Genomic DNA, 25,072 nt, shown 5'->3' with positions numbered 1-25,072 from the left:
AGGGGAGACCACTTCTGTGAGACACTATTGAGGTCTTTCAAAACAAGATAGATAAAAATAAGGAGGTATAGACTTATCAGAGGAAGAATTACAATCGGCCAAAGCAAGTGGAAAAAGGTGACATGTTACCCCTTCATTCCCTTGCTCCAGAATTAGATTCTACTATTTCCTCTGGGGTATCTTCTTCTGATCTTCCTATTGGTGTTAGAAAAGGAGTTAGATCTTGTACTCAGCATCTCATTGCTAAAGATATTTGTTATGACTCTTTGTTTGACTCTTGCCGTGCTTTTATATTCTCTTTATAATCTATTTATATTCCTAAAAGTTAGCAAGAAGCATATACTGATAAGAGATGGAAGGTAGTTATAGTAGAGGAAATGCAGGAAATGAAGAAAAATGATAATTGGGAGCTAGTTACACTTCCTCCAGAAAAAGAAAAAAATATATGGGCTATAAATGGGATTTTTATTTGCAGCAGCCGCGGCTGGCTACTTCCAAAGTTATTGATCTTGCCACGTCATCACAAAATGATCCAACGGTTGAGAATCAAACAGCAGGAGTTGATTTGTAAATAAAACTTTTTATTTTTACATTCAAGATTAAATTTTTTATAAATTTACAAAATAAGTTCTTGGATCTACCCGATCACAATATGTTCATATCCTCTCCTAAGCCCTCTTCTCCATTTCGATTTTCGTCGCCGTTTTCAACTGAAAGTCTCGATTCTAAGGTCATTTCTTCCCTAGTGCTGGCCAACAGCGAACCGTTGTCCATTCATATTTGGTTCTTCCACCCTTCGCTGCAATCACCAAAGTAACCTGGTTGACACTCATAAATATCTTCTTTCCCAGCTTGAAGCACAGAAAAACCAAAATCATTTCAGAACCAAGACTGCAAAAGAGGTAGAAGAATTTTATACCCATCTTTCTCTCTTCTCGAAAACAAAAATATCTACCAAAGCACCAGAAAAGCAAGAAATTTTAGTCACTTGGAATAGTGACAGCTGAAGCAAGCTCGAACCGTTCAAGCTTTTCTCAAAACCCTAACCCTAAAGTGTGATACAGTGGGAGAGAAAGGATGGTGGGAAGCGGGGACAACGAGGGCATAGGGCGGATGAACATGATTTCATCCTTGCCACTACAAGTACAATCAATCATGACCAAGACGACATTGACGAGCGTTTCACTTCAAAAAGACAATAGGGTTCCTTAGTGGAGTCAACAAGAAACGAAGGATTTCATCGCGATTCGAGCTGAATTTGAGAGGGATTTTACCGTTAAGAAGTGAAACAAGAATCTGTGGGAGATTGTTGCAACTAGGATGAAGAAGAAAGGATATAGAAGAAGCCCTGATCAATGCAAGTGCAAGTGGAAGAATCTCATGAATCGATATAAGGTGATCCCCTAATATCATCATTTCTTCAAAATATAACACAAGATCGAAATTCCCCCCCCCCCTTTTAGTCCTTTAAATTTTGCAATTGGTGCAGGGGAAATAGACATCTAATCCAGAGAATGGACGGCAATGTCTGTTCTTTGAGGAGCTACACGCGGTTTTCGTCGAAAGGAAGAAGAGTATGCAGAGAATGTTGTTGGAATCAAAGGCTGGGAATGTGCAAGCCAAGAAGAAGGTGAAGAAGCTGAGTGGGGGAGATCGATCTTAGAATGATCTTTTGGAGGAAGAAGAAGATGAAGATGAAAGTGAAGAAGAGCGAGTTACGAGGAGAGGAAACAGCTGGAAGAGGAAAGCTGAGAAGCATCTGCACCTGCATCTGCAGCAGCAGCAGCAGCAGCAGCAGCAACAGACGACGGATAGATCAATGAGGAATAATTGTGGGAGCAATCAGGAGATATTTCAAGACTTCTTTAATCAGCAACAAAGAATGGAGATGCAGTGGAGGGAGACGATGGAGAAGAGGGCTCAGGAGAAGAGATGAGCATATTGTGATCGGGTAAATCCAAGAACTTATTTTGTAAATTTATAAAAAATTAAATCTTGAATGTAAAAAAAAAAAGTTTTATTTACAAATACACTCCCACTGTTTGATTCTCAACCTTTGGATCATTTTGTGATGGCGTGGCACGATCAATACCTTTGGCAGCAACCAGCAGCAGCTGCTGCAAATAAAAATCCCTATAAATGGGTGTTCGTGGTTAAACATAAAATAGACGGATCAGTCAACAGGTGAAGGCTAAACTAGTTGCAAAGGGGCTTTCCAAGACCTATGGAATTGTTTATCGGAGACTTTTGCCCCTGTTGCGAAACTAAATACTGTCAGAGTTCCATAGTCTGTAGCTTTGAACAAAGACTGGAGCTTGCATCAACTAGATGTAAAGAATGCCTTCTTGCATAGGGAGTTGGAGGAGGAAGTCTACATGGATCCTCTGATGACTGTAGGGAAAGTTTGTCAGTTGAAGAGGTCAATTTATGGGTTGAAACAATATCTTAGACGCTGGTTTGGACGCCTCCAGAAGGCAATGACCTCTATTAGGTACAAGCAAAGCAATGTTAATCATACATTGTTTGTCAAGAAGTCAGGTACCAATATCACACTTTTCATTGTTTATGTGGACGATATTATCATCACAGTGAATGATGGCAAGGAAATACAAAGGTTGAAGGACTTTTTTGGCAAAGAGTTTGAGATTAAAGATCTAAGGAAGTTATAGTCCTTAGGAATTGAGGTGGTTCGATCAAAGAAGGGTATATATCTATCCTATAGGAAGTATGTTCTAGATTTGTTATCAGAAGTGGGAAAGTTAGGGTGTAAAGCAGTTGTACTCCTATTGAGGCTGGAGCTAAACTTAGAGAGGAGGGAAAACCAATGGACAAACAAAGATATCAAAGACTAGCAAGAAAACTTAGTTACTTATCCCACACCAACCCAGACATTGCTTATGTCGTGGGGATAGTGAGTCAGTTCATGCATGATTTATAATAAGCTTATATAAAGGTTGTCACCAAAATACTATAGTATTTGAAGGGAACTCCAGGAAAATGAATACTTTTGGCACCCACTAATAATCTAAGGGTAGAAGCATATACTGATGCAGATTGGGCTAGGTCTCTTGACAGAAAGTCAATTTCAATTTATTGTACCTTTGTTAGAGGTAATTTAGTCATTTGGAGGAGTAAGAAATAGAATGTGGTAGCTTTATCCAGTATAGCAGCTGAACATAGAGCTATGGTTCGTGGAGTTTGTGAGCTACTATGGTTGAAAGGTCTGCTAGAAGATATTGGAGTTCAAGTTCCAAATCCCATGATGTTGTATTGTAACAACAAGGCTAACATTAGTATTGCTAATAATCATGTGCAACATGATCGAATTAAGCACATTGAAATTGACAAATTTTTTGTCCAAGAAAAGCTTAAACAAGGGTTGATCTGCATGCCTTTAGTGTGGTCTAGAGACCAAGTGGCTGATATTTTCACTAAGGGTTTGAAAGAAGGAGATTTCATTCCTATTGTAAGCAAGTAAGGCATGACTAATATCTATGTCTAAACTTGAGGGTGAGTATTAGTTGAATTCTATTAGGAGTTCAATTCTATTAGGAGTTTTGGTTCATGTAATTTTCTATTTCTTGTAGTCCAAATAAGGTATTTATGTAATAATGTTCTTTCCACTTTATTATAAATAAAAGGGCTTGGGATTGTACTGATCAATTCAAGCCATTCTACCATAATTGACTCTTACAATAGCCAAGGAAGCAGAGAAACCAAGTGTAAGCGCAAAAACAGAAGGCTTCAAAGCATTTTATATCTGGTGCACCTTTTAGAACAATTACTCCTCTAGCAATTTGTAGGTTTATTGAAGCAAAAATACTAGAGAACACTAAAAAGGAACAAGAGAAGTCTCCAAGGCCTTTGAGATCTATAGGGTACTTACTGAAGGGTCAGGCCTCACCTAAAATTGAATTAAACTACGATCCTACAGAAGTCTGGGTATCAAAGTTCACAGTTCTAATCCTTGGCTCGGTAATCATAGACAATGAATAAATGTGAATATTATAGCTTCATTCGTAAGCAACGCCATAATTCATTGAAGTTGCACAGCCCTTCAAATCCTCCTTACCCATGCACGATGTAAGGTCATTGGAAAACAGTGAAACAAATTCTGTTATCAAACAACAAGAACAACATAAGAATTTGAAAAAGCATGGACGTTTATTCAGGCCCCCATTATCCTGTATCAATTAGAACTACCAATGCTCAGGAACAACCTCACAATTTCAACAGCTTTTTTTATTTAACATTTAATGAAGCAAAATACCAAATTTCAAGCTTTCTATGTACTACTGAATATATATATATATATATATATATATAAATCCAATAATAACCATACTAATTGAAGCTCTGATCTGATATCTTACCATTGGTATTTGACATCTTTTTTATACTTCCCCCAAACAAGTTGTTGTTTATCACTCTTCGGGATAACTTCAACAGCCCTGAGTATCTCCCCTTCAACAGCCTTTCCAGTAAGAGCAAGGGTCTCAATTCTTGGAAGTTCTGACAAGAAGTAAATTGATCATGAAAAGGAAGTACTGCGTAAGTTCCCATGTTAGTAGTTTCCAGAATTACAAATTTTACTCTATTATATGGAAGAAGAACATGACAGATGAAAAAGACACTCCCATCTCCCCTAGTGTGAGATGTAGAAAGAACTAAGCACCACATACAAAGTTATTACAATGGAAAGGTATAGTTCCACATTGGATTTTCTCTGTTATGTTTTATAAGAACTTACATTTGACAGGCCTATCAGTTAATTTCAAGAGAGTATAGGTTTTTAAAGGCTCCATTTACATATTCCCTTTGCTATAGGCACTAAAACAATATGAATTTCTGATTCGATGCTTTATTCAAACAAAACTCACTAGCAAAATGTCAGCCACTTTTTTAGCAACCTTTCAGATTCAAGGTTCTCAGACTCAAAAAGGGCAGGGTCATGCTCTACAAGGTTTACCACATTTATTTTGTTCTTTGTACCAAACAGAGTTTAAAACTCCTGATACTTGACAATAACAAACCTCCCCCCAACTGATAAGCCATCTTTACCAAGGCACTTTAGGGGTGATACAACCATACAGTCAATTCAATCATTGAGTCATTAGACATTCCATCTTACAGAAGATGTTAGCCACATACATATCATATAAACAAAGCAATTGTTCAACCCCAACATGTGATACACTACACAAATTGATAAATTCATGCTCAGTAGTTTTGGAAGAAAGATTACCTGGAAGAATAATATCTGTCGGTTCAGACAATCTGAGTTCCCCGACAACGGTATCCGAACGAACTGGTGAATAGCTGTAAGTTGCATTTTGGAAACTGTTTAATGCTAATCATTACAAGTAAATTTAATATTCAAGTAAAGATAAAAGATGAAATGCAAGGGTATTATCTTCTAAGAGTGTAAAGGAAAATGAAGCAGAGCAATTTTTCTGGAATAAAAACCAGTTACCCACCAAACAAATTTACATGACAAACTGAAAGTAATACTAACACAGCCCAAATTCAAGGCCCAAGTAACCCTTTATTCTACTCAAGTCCATATCTGATGCAGACGGAATGCAGATAAAAAAGCAGCCCCATTTCAGTGGAAATAGGCCTTGGTTGGATTTATGCACGTGGACCTTTGATCCAATGGATTTTCATTACAGGTCAAATAGGGAGTAACTTCGCAGGTATTCAGGGTTTTGACAGCACTTTCCGCTTCAACTAGGCTCCAGTAAGACATGGGTTAAATACAAACGCTGCTGTGATTGAAATAGGTCAGATTTTGACCCATTTAACGAGTTTCAAGCACACAATTTTTATTTTTATTTTTTTTGGGGGGGGGGGTGATAAAAATTTAAGTACAAATAACAAAAAAATAAAAGACAATAAAGACCACACAAACAAACAACCGAAAAGAAAAATATAGTTTTTTTTTTTATTTGTTTGGCCAAATCACATACAACCTTATTGGAACAACGTGTTAAGGCAACTGCAAAGCATCTATCACAACAATTTGTGCAAAAGTCATGCTTATGTGTTACAACATTGCTCCTACAAACTTCAAGCATTCCCGGGATTCTTAATCTGGTATTCAGACTTGGAAGAACAGCGATGAGCCTTTTCAGAACACTTATTTTGACTATTTAGTACTTGTAGTACCTATTCACTGGTATTCACGTTTGCTAACACAAAAACTGTGAATATTAATGGTATTTCTTCATTTCTGAAGCGTATTATAGTTGTTTTCATCAAATTGTTTGTTTTCTAATACTAAATTGTGAGTAGAAGAGGTTATATTTGACAAAGTATAAAGCAAGGGCAGCGTGCAATATCAACCTAGAGGATACAACAAAGAGATCATCTCTTTCCAAATCAAGACCAAAAGGCCTAGAGTTGAAGGTTTATCTACTAAGGTTGTTTTAGTTAGGTTGGAGGATGTCTCCAAGAGTTCATCCTTGTTTCAGTTTCTTTCCTTAATGATTTTACTTTCCTAGTTAGTTTTAGATACCATATCAGTTCAGAATCAGCTAAGACCTTTCCTTTTTTGAGCTTTCAAGTCTTCCACACAAGTTTGTTAGGGGCTAGAGCCTTGTATACGAATTTGATGAATTAAACTGGTGTCTTCAGTAATTTAGAATGCCCCCTGATGTTGTGATTTAGTACATGCTGATGATCCAAAGGTTGGGATATAGGTCTACGGTCAGAACCACTCCGCAAGACTGATCCTTAGTCCATGATATAACTTCAACCAGAATTTGAGTAATAAACAAACGAGTCCTCTGTCCTTGGCCCATAATAGACCTTCAACCAGAATATGAGTAATAATCAAACAAACTCTCCTTGATTTGTTTAAAAGTTTCCTAATCCAGTTTACCCTTTTCACCTGTGATTCAGGGTAAGTTGAACTCCACTAGATTTCACTGGTTCAGGATTAGCAACAAAGTGATATCTTTGTTTTCATGCACGACAGAAGTAAAGACTAGCCACAAAAGTATTTAGCATGGCACAACTAGCATCATTAAACGTGAAAAGTCTATTCAACAAGAAGATGATTATATGCAGCCAGTTTTAACAATCAATTGTAACTACAGCAACAATGTGTTGCTAATATGAACTTGTTTTCAGCACATGCAGCCGCATTTTGCTTGTTATTTGGGGAGCGTGTCATTACTTGATACAAAGTAACTTCCACTAAAAGAAACATTGTTGTAAAGAGAACTCCAATATGACCTCTTTTCATCTTAAATTCCTAGCTTGGTACCCGGATTTAATAAATTAGAGAAGGGGAAAAAGGAAAAAAAAAAGCCAAGACTGGGAAATAAAAGGTAAAAGTGGCAAAGCTGAGTTTGGTAAAAGTAATAACACATGTATCTTCCTTTTCTCAAGAACTGCATATGCTAAGAATGGAAAAAAGGAAAAGGCCATTCCAGTGCACAAGGACCCACATTTACCAGGTCTAGGCAGGGTCAAACATATGCAGCCTTAACCCTGTTTCCAAACCCCTGACCAAGCATTCAGCAAATGAGCACCTGACTGATGTGCCAAGCACAACCTCATATGATATTAAACATCAATCACTTCATTGATTATTCATAAACAAAGCCTAAACTGTCATTAAATCTTGCAAGAGATAGATTCCTAAACTGTCATTAAATCTTGCAAGAGATAGATTTCTATTCTGCTACATACAAGTATCAAACTTTTCACAGTTTTTCCTCATATTCTGATGAACTGAAGAACCAGTTAAAATTCATTATGCAGAAGTTTGGGAAAGATAATCTAAACCACAACATAAGCCAAACTTTCAAATGGCCGATCAACTAAGAATTGAATGGTCATCAAAAAGATATTATACTAACAAAACTGAGTAAATAGATCAGCTCCCAAGTCCCAATGGCAGATTTTAGTCCATCGACAAATTTACCACCAATGACAAACAAGGAAGCAGGCAAGGAGTGTTACCCAAACAACAAGTGACAGTTGAAATCTGCCTCTGTAACTTCATAACTGGTACTGCTCGCTCCATTAATAAGAATCATTGTCCCATCACTAGTTTCTCTATACCAGCTAAACAGGCTGGTTCCCTCGTATCCACCATAATATTCACCTTCTCCAGAATATACACCAGGAGAAACCTCCTTAACACGAACATTAGATACTACTGGTGGAGCTGCATTATGCAACCAATAAATGATAAAATAAATAAATAAAAATAAGAATAGCATCCAATGACAAGTGTCAAATAAGATAATCTTCCAGGAGAATAGTTAATATATGTATCCAAGGACTTATAGTAGTCAGAGCAATACAGAGATCGGGAACCACCATTTGTCAAACCTTTATACCTGGGTACACAGGATTATTGCTTATGGCAACCAATGGCTTCCCACAGATACCATCTGCACGTGTAGGCACCCAATATAAGGCCAAATAAGCTCCCAAATCTTCCAGTGATGGAGTGTATGTTCTGTAACAGATATACATTGTCAGTTCAATAATAGAACTTTTCACAGGAAATGCAAAAGCTCTGGAAGTTGGAAATCAAAACATACACACAGTACAGCTCAAAACTTACAAAGTATTTCCAATTACAAGAACATCTACAGAAGCCTTAGATATGTTCATCAACTCAGATCCCTGGAGTTTTGTCTTTGTTCTGTACCAAATATACTCCGCACTGCCTTCCTGTCCTCCATAATATGACTTCACAGGGACCACCTCTTCATCCTCGTAGCAATCAGGAATGCTAAGTTCTAATCCCACAGGATCCGCTGCCTCAAAGATATTATGAAAAAGAGCACAAATCAAATGAGAAGGGGAAAGAAGATGCAATAATTAATAAGAATTCCATCTCCTAAAGTCCAAAAGAATGCAAAGAAAAAAGCATCAAAGAATATGACAAAAGATGTGAAAGCAGGTCCCAAAAAACACGCCAATAGCTGATATACATTCTCAAAATTCAAACGTCCCTTGATGAAAAGAACAGAAAACCGGCTAGTCATCAGCATGACAAATGTCAATTGTAACGGCTAAAACATAGTATGATGAGACCTGTAAAAGCCATTTGTGAGGTTTTTAATTTTGTTTTAAAATAAGTTTGTATTGATAAAACCATATCTGGTTTACTACGGGTTAATTAGGTAACTGGCTATATGCTAGAACTTCCAAATCACTTCTGTCCCAAATTTCTGCTGCAAACTATATAATCTTCTGGATAAATTATAAGAAATAACTACAAATACGATTCTGAACGTCACCATCCATGATAGTATACTTGCATACAAAATTTCATCCTGATGAATTATGGGTAAGAAACGACAACAATGCAGTAACTACTCAGCATGTACAGATTGAAAGGTTTGGACAGACATAAATAAGACAACTGCCATATCGAAACTCTGCCAAACATGGAAAAGTAGACAATAGCAGCAGCAACAACAAAAACAACAACAAACATAACCTTACCCCAACTGGATCCTTACAAGGTTAAATAAAAGAGACGAGAAATAACAGCAGTAAATTTAAGCATATATGAAGATAGTTAGGAGATATATTCATAGTAGTATTCCAAGAACATCACTTTATATGGGATCAGCAAAAAAGGTCCTAGACTTCCAGACAGCTCTATCAGCACACTTATGTGCGTATAGTCCTAACACATGCATATCCTTTCTTACTGCTTCTTCAATGGTCAGTTTAGGACTACCCCACCTCTCTTAGCTCCATTCAGTTGAATCTGATCAATCTTCCTTACAGGCCTCTAACAGCCTTCTTTGGACATGCCCATACCACATCAAGGGTTACTCTCTTAGCTTGTCTTGAATTGAAGCAATACCCAAGTCAGATCTAACAAAATCATCCCTTACTCTCTCTCCTAGCCACACATCCTCCTCAGCATCCTCATCTCTGCAACACTTAATTTATCTATATGGCTTCTCTCAGCTGCCCAAACCCCAAAGATCATAGCCGATCTGATAACTGTCTTACAGAATTTTTCTTTTGAGTTCAATAGGCATACATTTGTCTCATAAAGACATAAGACACCCAAAGCAACCAACCACTATAATCCTGTGAGAAACACCATCATCCATATAATCACCGTTAACGGTAAAGCCCCAAGTACCAAAGACAATTACTTTGCAGTATCTCTTGATACTCAAGTCTAACTAATTTATTGCATCTCACAGTTTGAGTGAAGTTACACATCACATACTCTGTTCTTGTTCTGCTTAATCTAAAAACCTTTTGATTCCAAAGTTGATCCCCATAGCTCCAACTTGGCATAAAAATAGACCTAATTCATAAAAGCATGCCAGACCGCAATGAACTTAAATTAGTAAGAAAATGTAAGAAAATAAAACCTAATGAAGAACCAAAAAAAAAAAAAAGCTTCTAAGAGTTTATTTTGTGCAATAAAAGTTTAGATCTCATGCTCTAACTTTTTGAAGAACTACAATGCAGCACATGGCTGAAATAGTACAATCCAGGTTTTCGAATCACTTACGAGCCCATGAACCAATGAAGACACTCAAATCCAAAGTTAAGAGACAAAACAGTAAAAAACAAAATGATTACAAAGCTGGGGAGAATTCTGGAAGACAGAGCAGGAAGGAGCAGATCGAAATTACAAATTGGAGAAAAAAATAAGGGGGTGGAATATGCAGACCTTAGGAAAAAATAATGAAAATTAATAACAAGGGAAAGGGTAGAGATGGAATTTAAAGAAAGGAAGAAATAACAACTCATGGTTCTTCTTCAAACTTTGGTTATTGATGGCCAACAATGCAGCACTGACAAAACTCCTTGTCGACACAGCTAGCATTAACAACTCTAAATCACAATGAGCAGTTAAGAGTATGTCTGTATTCCCCATATAGACCAACACCTAATCAAGTATCAATTGAATATAAAAAACCTAAAAGAGCTTCAGATAAGAACCACAAAAGATTCTGGAATTAATCCTCCAAGAAGGAATAATTGTGAGATGAAACCCTAGATTTGTTTTCGTCATCGGCACAGAATCTACAACCAAGATAGGAGAAAAAATCCAACCAGCTTCTGTTGCATTGACAGTGCTGGTAGACCACTTAGACAGGGTAAAATGTAACTAACTTCAGAAATTTAAGGTGGGATTCTTTTATAGATGTATCTGGGAACAAGAAGGAAGAAGGAATGGAGAAAAGGAAGGCCACACAATTAACTAACCAGCCACTTAACACTGCAATGCATCTCCAACTTTCAATTTAGTATATTCATTAAAATGTAATCACTACCACAGTACACGGTCAAATTTTTTAAATATCCCTAACATCCAAATAGAAAAATACATTATGGGACTACAATCCACCCATCCAAATAAAATAATGATTTTATGTCAACTATCAAAAACCTATCATCCATTATATTTACTAGAGCAAGAATTCAGTTTAAGACCAATTAATGGTTTAGATGTCAGAGGGTCATCCAAATCCACCAAGCCAAGGCAACCACATCATGAAATGCCACTGGTAAGAATTTGAGAAGAGATTTAGAAACGATTGCTTTCCTTGTGTAATGGGGTTGGACTTGCTGAAGTACTCATACATCAATAACAACTCAGCCTGATTTCAACTAAATTGGATTTGCAGTAGGGATCCTTTAGATTGGTATTGTATTTCCTTACTGCAAGAGAAATTCTCTGATCTTATCTTTAAGACCCAAGGCCATTGGATGTCATATTTCAGTTTGGAATTCTTGAGATTACAAAGGTTGCCAGCAAATTCATCTGAAAACAATCATCCATCATGACCATATACTAAGAACCTAAAGAGGTGTTGTGGAAGCTTCTTTTTCTTTACACGGAAATTAAGAAGGAAAATAACAGCCATACAGGCAGAATTTTCATGAAAAATACAGATCAAACTTAATTATGTGCTTCTATGGTTTGAAACATCTTTATGAAACTTGTTTTCTTTCCTATCCAGAAAAGAAGACAGGGAAACTAAAGAAATTTTGTTGGTGCAGAAAGCTTAATTAGGGTGATCATGGAGGTCCTCTCTACAATATGGTTAAAAGGCTAATACATGGCTACCACATATCAATGAATGTCATTCTGCTACATAGCACAATAACAGACTACTTACTTTAGCTTTTGATTTATTTTTTTTTACCACATCTTTAAGCACTTGGTGCACTTTTAACTCAAATAAAACCAGCATCACCAGTCAAATGTTGAAGATTACAAAGACGTTTCTAAAAAAGACCACATTTACCCGGAACAACTGCATCTGTCACAATACTCCTGGGAGTCCCTTTCATTCCATCTCTCCTTACAGGAGTGTAAACTAGCTCAATGCGTCTACCAACATCCTCAAGTGTCAAATCCAGAAACTCTGCCAACAAAACAACCTAGATAACAATATTAACATATGATAGTAGACCACTTTTCATTCGATAATCTGGTAACCAACAAATGGAATAACTTACCATCTTCACTTAGTTTCTCCTTCACACTCCTACTTCGTGCCCGAAACCATTCGTAGGAACAACTTCCTCTCTCACTGAATAAAAAACATGAATGAAAGAACTTGAGGTTTGGGTAAAATATGTTTACAGTTAAAGCCAAGAATTATGCACAATTCCTCACCCTCCACTATATGTGGCAATGAAGCTTAGCCTTTGTCCTTCCACTATGGACCCTTGGAATTCAATTGATTGACAAGTTGGTGGACCTGCATCATGGATTCACACACATTTGAAAACAAATTTATATATTCTACTTTTCATTTCTCAAGCCACAAGACAAATGTACAACTATCAGCATATCAAACCAAAAAAATATTATATACTTTGAAGCACCTTTACAGACCCTCATTAGAAACTTATTTGGATAATGAATGAAGGAATCATCCGACCTACTATAATAGTATACGAAATGAAGCACAACTTTAAATATACACTTACCAGGTACAACGGGTCCAATCTGTTCTGAAACAACAGTGCGGCCACGAGCCCAATCACTTCTGACAGGTTCACATGAAACAGAAATGTAGAAGCCAATATCATCACTTGATAGCGCATAGGATGATGTTGTAGCACCTTTAATTTCTGTCTGTGTTCCATCCGAACTAGTCTGCAATATATTACACCAGTTTAAACTTTTAAATTGCATAAAATAACGAGATTTTACTAGAAACCCATGTACATTTGTAAAGGACATAAGAAAGAAGAGTTGTCTCCTAATATGTATGTAGGTATATTATTAAAGAAATAATATTAGAGATACTCCCACCAAGATAAATGGGACAGACTGCCTCTGCAGTCTTCTATTTTGCACCATATGGAAGCTCGATTGGTGCTGAAATTTGGCTACTCCACTACCCATTATCAAATTCAGGCCATTAGCTCTAATCCATGTGTCAGAAAAGAAGTTGGAAAAAATGTTAGGAAATTAGTTTTCGAGAAAGCATTTGATCATATAAGGGGAGCAGTATTCACTAGATGGGATGTATGGTCAACAAGGACCAAAAAACATACACATACCTAATTCAAAGAGTAACCCACCACTACCCAATGGTGAGAACAAACAAATCAGCCCTAGTGCAGCATAACTCCAAGTGCAATATAGAGAGGTTAACTCAAATGTCAACGGGAATTTCCCTAAATGTTATTGATACATAATTACATATCAAATACAAAACAAATGAATGCACTCTTGATGATTTTTTTTAGAAACCATTAGAAGAACAATTCTTATAGACTAAAAACTAAAATTACCAGAAACCAGCGGAAAACAGAATCCCCCTCTTCTCCTCCCCAATATTTTTTGTCAACATGCAACTCGGTCCCTTCAATGGCCTTTCCTACTATTTGTAGATAAAGCAGTCGTGGAGTACCTACTCATTGAGTTGTACACAAAAAAGAAATAGTCAGCAACAAATACAGAATGAGTGTCAAGTCATTGTTTTTGCATGAAGTAAATCCTTTAGCAAGCAAAGCAACATGCAGGAACAAAGTGATTTTGAACATGCAACACCAATTCCAAGTGGAAACACTACTTCTGTAAATAACAGAATGCAAGGAAAAGAACTCACTTCTGCAGAAGACATTGTTAAATGATGAAATAGTGCTTACTCAAGAAATAATGAACACCAAATCCCACATCATGGTCCTTAATTCAAGGAATAATGTTTTTATGGACCAAAAGGATTCACTTTGGAGCAAAATCAATTGTAAAAATGATAGTCAGCTTCACCATGCACTTTATTACATTCTCTCTGATACAAAAGCACATTGCAGTCTCCCGTTTCATGAGGTACTACTTTACTTGATCCAGCAGACATTTCAAAATACCCCACAACAGTTTATCCCAAAAACGTATACTAGGGAATGGTCCTCACATGCGCATGCCTTGCCAGAAAAATAGATGAAAATTGAACTATTGTCAAAGTTCCAAAAGAGATGGTCAGAACAATTAATTCTCATCCTCCTGAAAAAGAATTTCGAGCTGTCATGTTAAAAGTCTCACACTCTCATGTCCTACAAACTCTGCTATCGAAGCGTTGCTTGGCAACAAGGCGTTTTCTGGGCTACTAGGTGATGGGTACCTTTTGTACAAACAAAAGAAACCCATGCTTCAATGCCTAGGCAACGACTTGTGTGCCATATTGACACCTTATGGCAAAATGGTCACTTTATTTGACATTGTGTACTTAGATTTCCTTCTGTTTTTCATGGATTTTAAACCATCAAATCCATAAAACTATATGATTGGCTGTATATGCAACAACACCATGCAATGAGAAGCATGGGATCATATAGGGATTAAAAAAAATACTAATAATTAAAATTAAAATAAAATAAACTAACTGTGAAAGGTGAAAAACACCTAATTGATTCTTATTCCACTAAAGAGGGCTTCCTCTCCATGGTAACCCAACCCAGTGTGGTCTGACCTCAACTCCACAACATTCAGCTGTGGTCTTCTTCTCCAGAGCTCTTGCAAAGTTTTCATCCCTAAATTGCAGCAGGTCTTCTCCAAAACTTACAATAACAACAGCCAGCAAGTCATCTTCTCCCCTGCAACTACAACCTGCCTTCTGCTCTGAGCCTTCTTCTCCTTTGCAATTTGTCTTCTCGTCTGCAAGTCGTCTTCTCCTCTGCAAGGGTATTAGAAGAATCATCTGCAAAATTATTCCTCTACAGACCTAAAGATAGCAGTAAATCTTCTTCCCCAAACTTCACGATAACAGCAGCCAGCAACTCTCTTTCTCCAACTCTCCATGCACAATAGCAGCCCACAGGTACTCTCGGCCCTTAATTTTCTGCTTCAACTCTCTTCCTTCCTTCAATTTGTTCTTATTTCTTCTAAGGCTAATGATACCCCACAACTGCTAGCAGATTAATTTCACAATTCTTCAATTTGTTCTTATTTCTTCTCCTTTCCCCCTTTCTATTTTCTTTCTCTATCTGTTTAGCTTATAGTAGAACTACATAAGTTTTCATATGCCATCTGTGCCACATAAAATAGTTTCATCAAGGAAATGTACACTAAAACGCTTTGTTTGCCAAGCCGACAGCAACCGCAATGTCACATAGGAAGGGCCCCAGATGCCTTGCTGCCTTGATAACTATGTCTAACACACCTTAAACTGTCTAAGTGATCAGCATTTGAAATCCAACACAAGCTTTGAGTACTCAGTACTAATGTGATGGCATTACAGATGTGGAAAAACATTAAAGACGCTGAAAACAAACCCAAAGACCATCCAGCCCATTCTGTAAGCCATTGATCTCAAGTTTGGGTCCACACACTGTCTGTAGAATCTCTTATTTAATTGGAAGCATCGTTGTATTTATTATTTTATTGGGGGACCCAATGACAAGTCTTCAGGCTTATCTGGAGTTAATCAAATTAAAGACAATCTAGTCAGCACAGCTGTCATGGTAAATTGAGGGGGGAAACCTGATGGGACAACAAAAGGCATTGCATAGGCAACCAAGGCAACAATAGGTGCCTAGACACCAACAAAGTGCCTGAGTGAGAAGACACTGCCTAGACATACCTATGCAGTAGGCCTTGCCTTGACAAACATGACGCAGTGTTCGTATATAGGTCTGTCTAGCTGATTCTCAATGGTTAGCTAATTCAGTTGGAATTTGATTTTAAATGTCTTCATGTTTATCAAAATCTGGTATAATTAATGTCAGTTTAGCTAGAGTGTTTATACAAGTCTATCAATCCATTTGTTAAAAACTTTTAAACTCCATTTAAATTTCTTTTTAACATCAGAAGTCTACCAGGCCTCCCTCAATTGTCACTGTTCACGGTTCTGTTCACTCCCAGAACAGCCTGTATCTCTTCTCTTTCTTCTCTCTTGCTTGCTTCCTCTCTCCCTGAGATACTCTAGTTCTATCTCCAATCATATAATCATAGTTGTCAAGCCTTGGGTTGCCTTGGAACCCCAGGGCCTCAAGCCCCCCATTTCTTCATGTTTCTTCTAAAAAAACCATTACATTAGTTTCACATATTTATTAACTTTTTAATTAGATGTTATATGCAATTTCGCCACATTGAATATGCACTTAATTATTTTCAAGCTTTTTTTATAAACGGAATGATACCCTTTTAACACTTAGATTCGGTTGTGATCATTTATACCACATATCATAGTAACTATACACTGCAGATGCTTTTGCTTGTTGTGGCCAGTGGCTTTGGCTGCTACCATAGTCGTTGCTGCTGTGATTTTGAGATTCAATGTAAATTGTGCATTTCTTAGTGTTGATGATGCAGTGCATATGTTATTTGTAACTCGTGAATTATTCATTCTGTTTATGTGACCATTATGTGAGGCTATAATTATGTCATTATGTGATTCACTGATTTTGTAATTAGGTGATTCTGCTATTTTACAATTGCTCAATTGCATAATTCAGTTCTTGAACATTTATTTATTATCCTGTCAGTAGATTTATATAAATTCATTATATGCTGTTTGGACTATATATAGATATAGCTATAGCTATAGATATAGATAGATAGAGATATATATGCCAAGGTATTTGGTTGCCTTCCTAAGTGTTCAAGTGACAAGACAACCTGTCGTGATAGCTTAAGCGAAACGATTGAAATTTTGACTGGTGATGAAATTGCATAGTCCAACCAACTTGAAAGTTGAAACCTGCTGAAGAATTCACATTGTTTCTGCAGTCCCCCACCCCATCTTCGGTGGAACATGAACACTTGGCAGTTCTAATAAAGCATAGCATCACAAATTGCAATCATACATAAGTCAAATAAAAGCGAAATTGTAATCACCAGCTCGAACACGCTCCTGCCCCAAGGAGGTCCTAGGTTCACCAACAATCCCATCATCACGTACAGGAGTGCATCTGAAGGAAACAAATTTACCAATAGCATCTTTTGTTATACGATACTGAAGAAGCCCAGATGCCTCAGGTATTAAGGTACCTGAATCAGTTTCAGCCTGCACAAAAGAAGTTGGAACCTACATAACAATGCAACATCAAGTGGAAAACTACATCAGATATTGGTCACAATTCAGACGTAAGTCCGGGATGTCGTCAAAAGATTCCTTCCAAGAATTTTTCTGATATCCTGCATTTTAATTTTCATGATATCTTGCAAGACTTCCCATATAACCACCCCATGATGGTTTTATTTCCTGAATACAAGCATCATCCCCAAAAATTACCAAAGAGCATAAAAGAAGAATGTTGCAATTGTGGATAGCAGAAACTGGTCAATCAGGCAGGTTGGCTTCAAATTATCATGAAATAGCATCCAGAGAAGCAGAAATAGCTAAAGACAACATATATATAGGATTAAGTAAGCCATTCAGAGATAGGGACATCATGGACTTCAGAAGAAGCCAAGAATCCTACATGAAAGCAGATGAGTCTCAGTCCGTATCAGCCTTTGGGTTCTTGTGCAGTGAGTAGTTCTTTTATATAAATGGAAATGTGTAACAGGTAAATCATAATAAAAACAGACAACCTCAATATAAGACATCAAATCTCAAGTCCCAGGAAACTGATTCCAAAACCTTCAGCAGAAGTTGATACCTTGTGAAGATACCAATTGTAAACACTTTTGCCTTCATGACCCCCTATATATCCATAAGATGCAGTCAGCATTTCACCCTCACAATAATCACCCGTGACAGAGAGAAAATTCAGGCTCGGGGGAAGAGCTGCAAGCAAGGATAAAATTTTGAAGTACCATAAAAGAATAAACAAGTGTATTCTGAATAAAGTTTACACAGTTGAAGAGCTGAAGATAGACTTAAGACTCATCAGTCATCACTATAGCAAAAATAATAACTGTATGCCAACTCGAACAAGTAGTAACTCAAATAGCTAGAAATTTATTAATTTGGTCTGTTTTGACAGTGAGAGATCCATGAGGCCAAGCAGCGAATATCCCATTACGATTGGATTCAATCAAAGATCAGCCCTTGACCCTTTTCTCGTTGTGATTATCATGCATGAATTAATCAAGAACATCAAAACGAGGTACTGGTGCATGCTCAACTACAATGTTTAGGTGGATGAGACAAGCGCAAGGATTAAAGCTACAGTGACAATGATGTGGATATCGACCTTGGAACAAGAGGTTATAAAATTAACAAATCAAAGACGGCATATATGATGTTAGGGTTAATTACTGTTGCCCCCCTGTACTTTGATTTTATTACTAATAAAATCATGTTCTTTACAAAATTACTGTTGTCCCCCTTCCTTATAACGGTGTTAAGTAGCCATCAAGTTTGAATATGTAATGTCTATTTTGTCCTTCATTAAAATTAAGAAATCAAAAGACCATGCTACCCTATTTATAAAAACCAGATTAAATGTCAATTTTACCCTAAACTTCATTTATTTTGAATTAAAAAAAATGGGCAAAATCCCGACACAGGAAATGCAAAGAAACCACAGAATCTTGAAAATATGATCTTCTTCATTTTCTCAATGAAACCTTAAAATGACCTATTGTACACATCATATACTCAATTAATGCTTAAAGTTCAAATTTCAACAAGTCTAATGCACTGGACATGTTAATAATTCAAATAACAAAGTTCAAATGACAATCAGTGCAAATGATAATCCAATCATCAAAGTTACAACTCAATGGTTGAGACTTGAGACCCCATGTGCTAAGTGCACAGCATCTCGTCTCGCTAAATGCAAAAAAGACAGATATTTTATGAGATCTCAAGAGTTATCCTACCATGTCAGAGAGGTGGTTACACTTCAGTATTTCACCCTCCATCCCAGAACTAAAGGCCAAAAATTAAAGTCATGGTTCTCTAAATAAATATCAAAGTTATCCAAGTTATACTTTATGGTGTGGGCCAGGAGTCCCAAAAAATCCTAGTGAACACTGATCAAGAGGCAAAAGCCATTGCCAGAATCCTCAGGAAAGCAACATAATCTAAGCTTCCGAATGCAAGACATGAATAGCTGCTAAGCCAAGGAGAGGTTGGAGACCAGAATCACAAGGTTAGGTCCCGATGGCTGGCTGGCAGCCCCAAAAGTAAGAAAGGTGCTAAGTCTACCCACCGTAGGGTAAGCCTTTGGTTGGGTTGTGGGAAAGGGGGGTGTAAGAGCTCCACAGGCTCAAACAAAAGGAAACAAGAAGACGGCCAACAACAGGGAAATATACCTAAATGAATACTGAACTAAAGATTGAAGTCAGAAGAGGCAATAAAACTGCCAGGACCTGTAACCTACTTAGCTGCAGGATACAAGAAGGAGCCACTAACAATATTCATGGCTTAAGATAAAAGCAACAAAGATGATGATGAGAAGAATATGGTTTACAAACAAGGAGTTGCAACTACTTACTCTCAACTGCTGTGTCTGAAATAACATACACTGGATCACCAGATTCACCATCTGGAGCCATGGGGGTAAACTTTGCAACAATATAATAGCCAACCGCTCCCAAGGGTATGCGAAAAGCCTACACAGAAGCGGAAGCCTAGCTGAGATAATGCATTGAGAAGACAAGAACTAGACAAGTGATGTGAGTCTGTGACTAATAGTAATAATATGTAAGATAACTACAGAATAAGGAATGTTGAATATTTACTGACCTTAGCAATTTTGGATGTGCTTAGAGCTTCAAGACCATTCTCACCATCCAACTCTGGAGAATTTGTTTTAAACCACTGGACTCTACTTGATCCTTCAGTACCTCCAGTGACAGTAGCAGTTACAGTAACCTTATTCCCCTCCCTAGTATCTCCAATTATCTTCAGACTAGTAACTTTTGGTGGTGCTGAAATTTAGATGAAGATAAACAGAGAAAAAGAACAATAATTAACAGCATGCTAACAATAATACTATTTGAATGAAATTCACATGTTACTAACTAAAAATTCAGAATGATCATATAAACTCCATAACCAAGACCAGTTTATAAGCAGCATAAATATGGAGAAATACAAAAAATATTGAGCAATCATGAACCAAGCTTATTACCGTATCAAGAAATCAATTAAAATAACACTAAAGAGGATAAACAATTGTCTAGAACAGAGAAGGAAAAGAAGAAGAAAAAAAAAGGAAGACCTCAGTCACCTCACGTGGAAGACTATTTCCTTCCACAAATAGAAGGAAGCATGCAATCACACCAATATTTGCATAAAAAGCACGTAAAATTAAAATATTTTACATTGTGTTCTGTAAGACAGCCATGCATCACACTTGAAGATAGATAGGATGAAACACTGAGAAAAGATCATATGGAGACTCCATACTGAAGGACTCGTTATGGCAACAAAGAAAAGTAAATAACTATAGAATTTAGAAGATAGGTAGATCTGAGGCAGAAGCACCACTATTTTTCAGGGGCTTACTTGGACAGGATAGAAGCATGTAGAAAGTACTGAGTAAATGATAAGAACATTTTTTTGAAATTCTGCTCAAAAACAAAATAATTTTGGACAATCAGAAGCAAATTTAAAACATCAAACACATCACAATCAGAAGATTTTAAGACATCAGAATGCAACATCCATCATTCAATAACAATTTTTGGAAGGAAAACAAAATGCCAGAGTTTTGGCCATCACTAGAGCAAATAGTACACTAAGCCAAATACCTTTCTTTACAATCTGAGTGACAACTGATACAGAGTTTCCTTCCTGCCCTGTGAAAAAGAATTTGAAGAAACAGCAACACCACCATAAAATTAAGCATGGTTGGTACCCAAAAATATTATTGAAAATTAGGTTCCCAATCATTAAAAGAGAATTAAGTTACCCTCAAAGTTGATGGGTATGTATACAAAAGCCAAGCGCCGGCCGACATGCTCTCTTGTCAAGGTAAACTCGGCAGTCCCAGTTGATACCAGTGCAAAATCACTGCAGTGGATCATAGAGAAATTTTTTAATGACAAAGGTAAAGCAGAGCAAGCGAGAGAGAGAGAGAAGCTACATTTTGGGGGGAACAGTTTGAAGAATTGTCAAGCTAACTCATGCTAAGAATTGAAAAATAATAGTGTGCAACAACTGAAAATAAACTAGCAGGAATGGTTGTTCTTGTGAGTAATTCTTAAAATTTGGACAACAAACAGATCGTGAAAAAGTCTAAACACAATACTGGAAGCATAAAGTATAAAAACCAGGAGCAAAACATGAAATGTTCTGGCCACACAGTATTCTCCACCTCTCAAGGAAAGCTTGTCAGCAATATTCTACAGATACTAGATATTGTAACATTCATAGCGTTGACAGAATTAAACTAATCACAATTCCATGCTATCAGTCACGAACAGCAAGAGGGCTGAAGGCCACACTATCGCATGCTAACCCAGAGAAACAGCATATGCATCTTGACTGTATACATCTTTGCTTCTGATACTACTACGGTACTACCACAGGAGATCCACAACTTCGGAAAGGTCAACATAGACAATTCCAAACATATTCCATCATACATTAAGGAATCTGTTTCCTAGGTAATACATCTGCACATAGAATATTTGGATCAACTGCTCAAAAAAAAAAAAATGCAAACAAACTCAGGAGAAGGATGATAAAGTCCAGTTGCATGTTAGACTGAAACACAAGTAAAAAGCACCACTGTCACAGATTGCCACAGAGAAGTGAAATAGCATATGGAAATGCTTAAGCATACACAAGGGAAGACCCAAAAAAAGAAAGAACTACAAACCTACTATCATAGCTCTCTCTTAACCATTCAAACTTGCTGGGGCCCTCCCTTCCTCCAAAGTATTCCCCAACCCCTCTTATAGTATTTCCTTCAACAGCTTCTCCAATAATTCGTACATTATTGACTGATGGAGCAGCTGCAAATCATTTTAAAAAAATAATAAAAATTTATCAGTAGCCAATAATGAGGCTGCTCATGTTACAAAACATGTTTTTACTACCAAAAAAAAAAAAAGACAAAATGAACCCATCCAAAAAAAATTACAAAAAGGGAAAATAAATAGAAACAAGCAAAATATACATGATCCTCAATAATAATATAAACCAAACCTGAATAAAATAGCTACATTCAGGTTTTAAGTAATACAGCCATGTTCAGAGGAGACCTTAGGATACTCCAGTATGTAAAAGTGATATGATTCATGTTGACGGAACTCAAAGGGCAAGGTACAGACCTAATGACCCGAGGAGGAATTGTGAAGAAGATGTGCACAACTTATCCCTTGTTTCAAGTATGAGCTCAAATAAGATGACTGGAGGGGAAGGATCCATGTGGCCAACCCTATTAAAATGGCTGAGTTGTTATTTGTTTTTAAGTAGGATAATGATCACAACAATAGTAATGACTATTATGACTATGACAGGCAACAGAAAAGAGGAATCTCTAGGCATTTTGGACGATGAATCAACTCTCTACTGGTTCCCACTTAAAGCTTTGAATATCTATGTTTTCAAAGCCATATCAGAAAAACAATTGAGGAAGTCAGACTTAAACCACCCACTTTTTCAGTTAATCAACACACAAGTGTTAGCTAGGTGGTTTCAGCCAAAAAAAAAATGTTGGATGTGTCCCACAAATCCGGTTCAATTAATAATATGTTTATTATTTTAATTATATATATAATGGATAATCCAGATGGACTTAAAATTGTTCTAGAGGTTCTCACCCGAACTGATTCTCAACAAGGGATTGGCCAAAAAGCCTGTTCATACGATAATCACATCATATGTAACCAAATATAAATTTACAAAACATAAATCTGAGTACACATCATTTGTGCAGAAAATAGAATTTGATAAGAATCTCAACTGCATTACAACCAACGGTTAAGGTGCGAGATTCAAACATATCGTTTTACCAGTGACCTAAAAGGTCATATTCACCATGGTGTTATGCCACCTATTTTGGTAAACTAATGATTAACGTCCCATGGACCATATAAAGACCCACATTGTTAGTGAAAGAGACGCTAGACAAGGAATCCATTGCCGTTAATTTGGGAATATCGAGAGAGAAAGCATGTAATTGGTTGGACATAAATCTGGTACCAAGGTTCAAGATTTCATCTCGTCTCAAGGTTTCAACCACCTCAAGACAACTGAAATCTCGAGATTATGCCAAAACCTGGTACAAAAACCGTCAGGTTCCGGTGATATGTTGCAGTGAGTTTTATGCATTTTATGGGTTTGGTTATTTTTGGACAACATAATTTAAAGCCTATAAACACATATCCGTGGTTAGTTTGGTTGAAGTATAAAGTCACACATGGAGACCCAATTTTAGGCTATATTAACACATATAAATGATCATTGCAAAAATGCTTAACTAAATACTTGTTTCGTATTCCAAAATTCCCAAGATGTTTCAATTCCAAAATTCGAGTTTTTGAATTGTCGAAACTCCAATATACCAGTCAATTTCATTTCGCAGGTATGTTTCGTTTTGGCGGCCTCAAAACATCTAAAATCTCCAAACCATGTCTATTACCAGCTTTTTTGTAAAATTATCTACACATTTCTGAAAATTAAGTATTCACTTAATCAAATTATTTGATATGTTTTTCAAATATCCAATATCAATCCCAGAATCTCCAAAGCACACTAATACAATGAGTTGGGATTAGGAAGCATTTATATACATGCACAAAACTTATCATGTGATATTAGAATTATGAAATGTCTTACATGTAAATTAAAGAGTTCATTTCACATGACAAATATTGTGAATATTAATGGTTCTTTCATTATGTAGGAAAAAGATTACAATGGAGATCTCTCAACCAATCGCCAAAATGGCGTTACGGAAACTCTCCCAAAAACCCTAAGGAGAAAACCCCAAATCTCATAATGACACCATAAGAGAACATAGGGTACATCTTTATAGAGTCTAATCAGGTAAACAGGTTGGCCCAAACCCTCTACTTCTATAATAAATCTCTCAAATCAGGTCAATCAGGTAGCCAACCAAAATATGTTATAAGGGCCTATCTTCAAAGTTGGGTACAACAATTTGGGCCACACATAACAAGGGAAAGAAATGAGCTAAAGCTATGCAATTTTGACATATTCCGTTAGGATTATAAATACAAGGGAAAAGGAAATGAGCTAAGGCTACAGAATCCCTCTCTCATTAGTGTGAGAGACCTTTTGCTTTGAGGCTTTCAAAACCTCAGCATTTGGAGGACTACTTCTACAAGTTTGCAGTTGTTCAAAGCTTCAAGGAGTTGAAGAGACTGCACCACCTATTAAGTGTGAAAAAACTACTATCTATAGGAAGTGCTACATTTGTGGCACTAGGGTATAATAAAATGATTCCTAAGTAAATTTGGTTAATCTTCACTATGAATTCAAATGCAAAAGCAATGTTCTTCAATCTGCTTCTGTTGTGCCACTCATGTTAAACCAACAGGCAACAATGAAGCCATTCAAGAGTAAAACTAAAATCAAACCATTTGTTCACTATGATTGACCAGGTAAAGTCACAGTAGGCTATGCCTATAGAGATTGAAAGCAGTAACCTCCCACTATAGCAACAAAGGCATCAACCATTGTGCCAATCAGTGCTCCTCTTGCTTAGTGATTTCCATTTCTTTTTAAAT

General features: G+C 36.8%; 1 protein-coding gene and 1 pseudogene across 3 annotated transcripts in view; one reads left to right on the top strand and one right to left on the bottom strand.

Moving 5' to 3' along the window:
- Positions 1-25,072, bottom strand: part of AIR9 (Outer arm dynein light chain 1 protein) — a 56,788-nt gene that overhangs the window by 17,343 nt on the left and 14,373 nt on the right. For all 3 annotated transcript variants that reach the window (XM_089146107.1, XM_089146106.1, XM_089146108.1), the window contains exons 15-31: positions 22,195-22,330; positions 21,283-21,383; positions 21,122-21,169; positions 20,112-20,296; positions 19,861-19,978; positions 18,076-18,203; positions 17,309-17,477; positions 13,765-13,883; positions 12,952-13,120; positions 12,635-12,719; positions 12,475-12,548; positions 12,261-12,380; positions 8,585-8,780; positions 8,355-8,476; positions 7,972-8,179; positions 5,246-5,319; positions 4,374-4,512 (exon numbers count right to left, since the gene is read on the bottom strand). In XM_089146107.1, the coding sequence (XP_089002233.1) occupies positions 4,374-4,512; positions 5,246-5,319; positions 7,972-8,179; positions 8,355-8,476; positions 8,585-8,780; positions 12,261-12,380; positions 12,475-12,548; positions 12,635-12,719; positions 12,952-13,120; positions 13,765-13,883; positions 17,309-17,477; positions 18,076-18,203; positions 19,861-19,978; positions 20,112-20,296; positions 21,122-21,169; positions 21,283-21,383; positions 22,195-22,330 (2,191 nt within the window). The remainder of the gene's footprint in view (positions 1-4,373; positions 4,513-5,245; positions 5,320-7,971; positions 8,180-8,354; positions 8,477-8,584; positions 8,781-12,260; positions 12,381-12,474; positions 12,549-12,634; positions 12,720-12,951; positions 13,121-13,764; positions 13,884-17,308; positions 17,478-18,075; positions 18,204-19,860; positions 19,979-20,111; positions 20,297-21,121; positions 21,170-21,282; positions 21,384-22,194; positions 22,331-25,072) is intronic.
- On the top strand, positions 1,078-1,936 carry LOC149025894 (uncharacterized; annotated as a pseudogene).

This window comes from Hakea prostrata, chromosome 2 (assembly GCF_041222555.1).
Source record: "Hakea prostrata isolate BN-2017 chromosome 2, UWA_Hpros_2, whole genome shotgun sequence".
Classification (NCBI taxonomy): domain Eukaryota; kingdom Viridiplantae; phylum Streptophyta; class Magnoliopsida; order Proteales; family Proteaceae; genus Hakea; species Hakea prostrata.
Note: the sequence above shows the minus strand (reverse complement) of the source record. Positions and strands in the feature narration are given on the sequence as shown.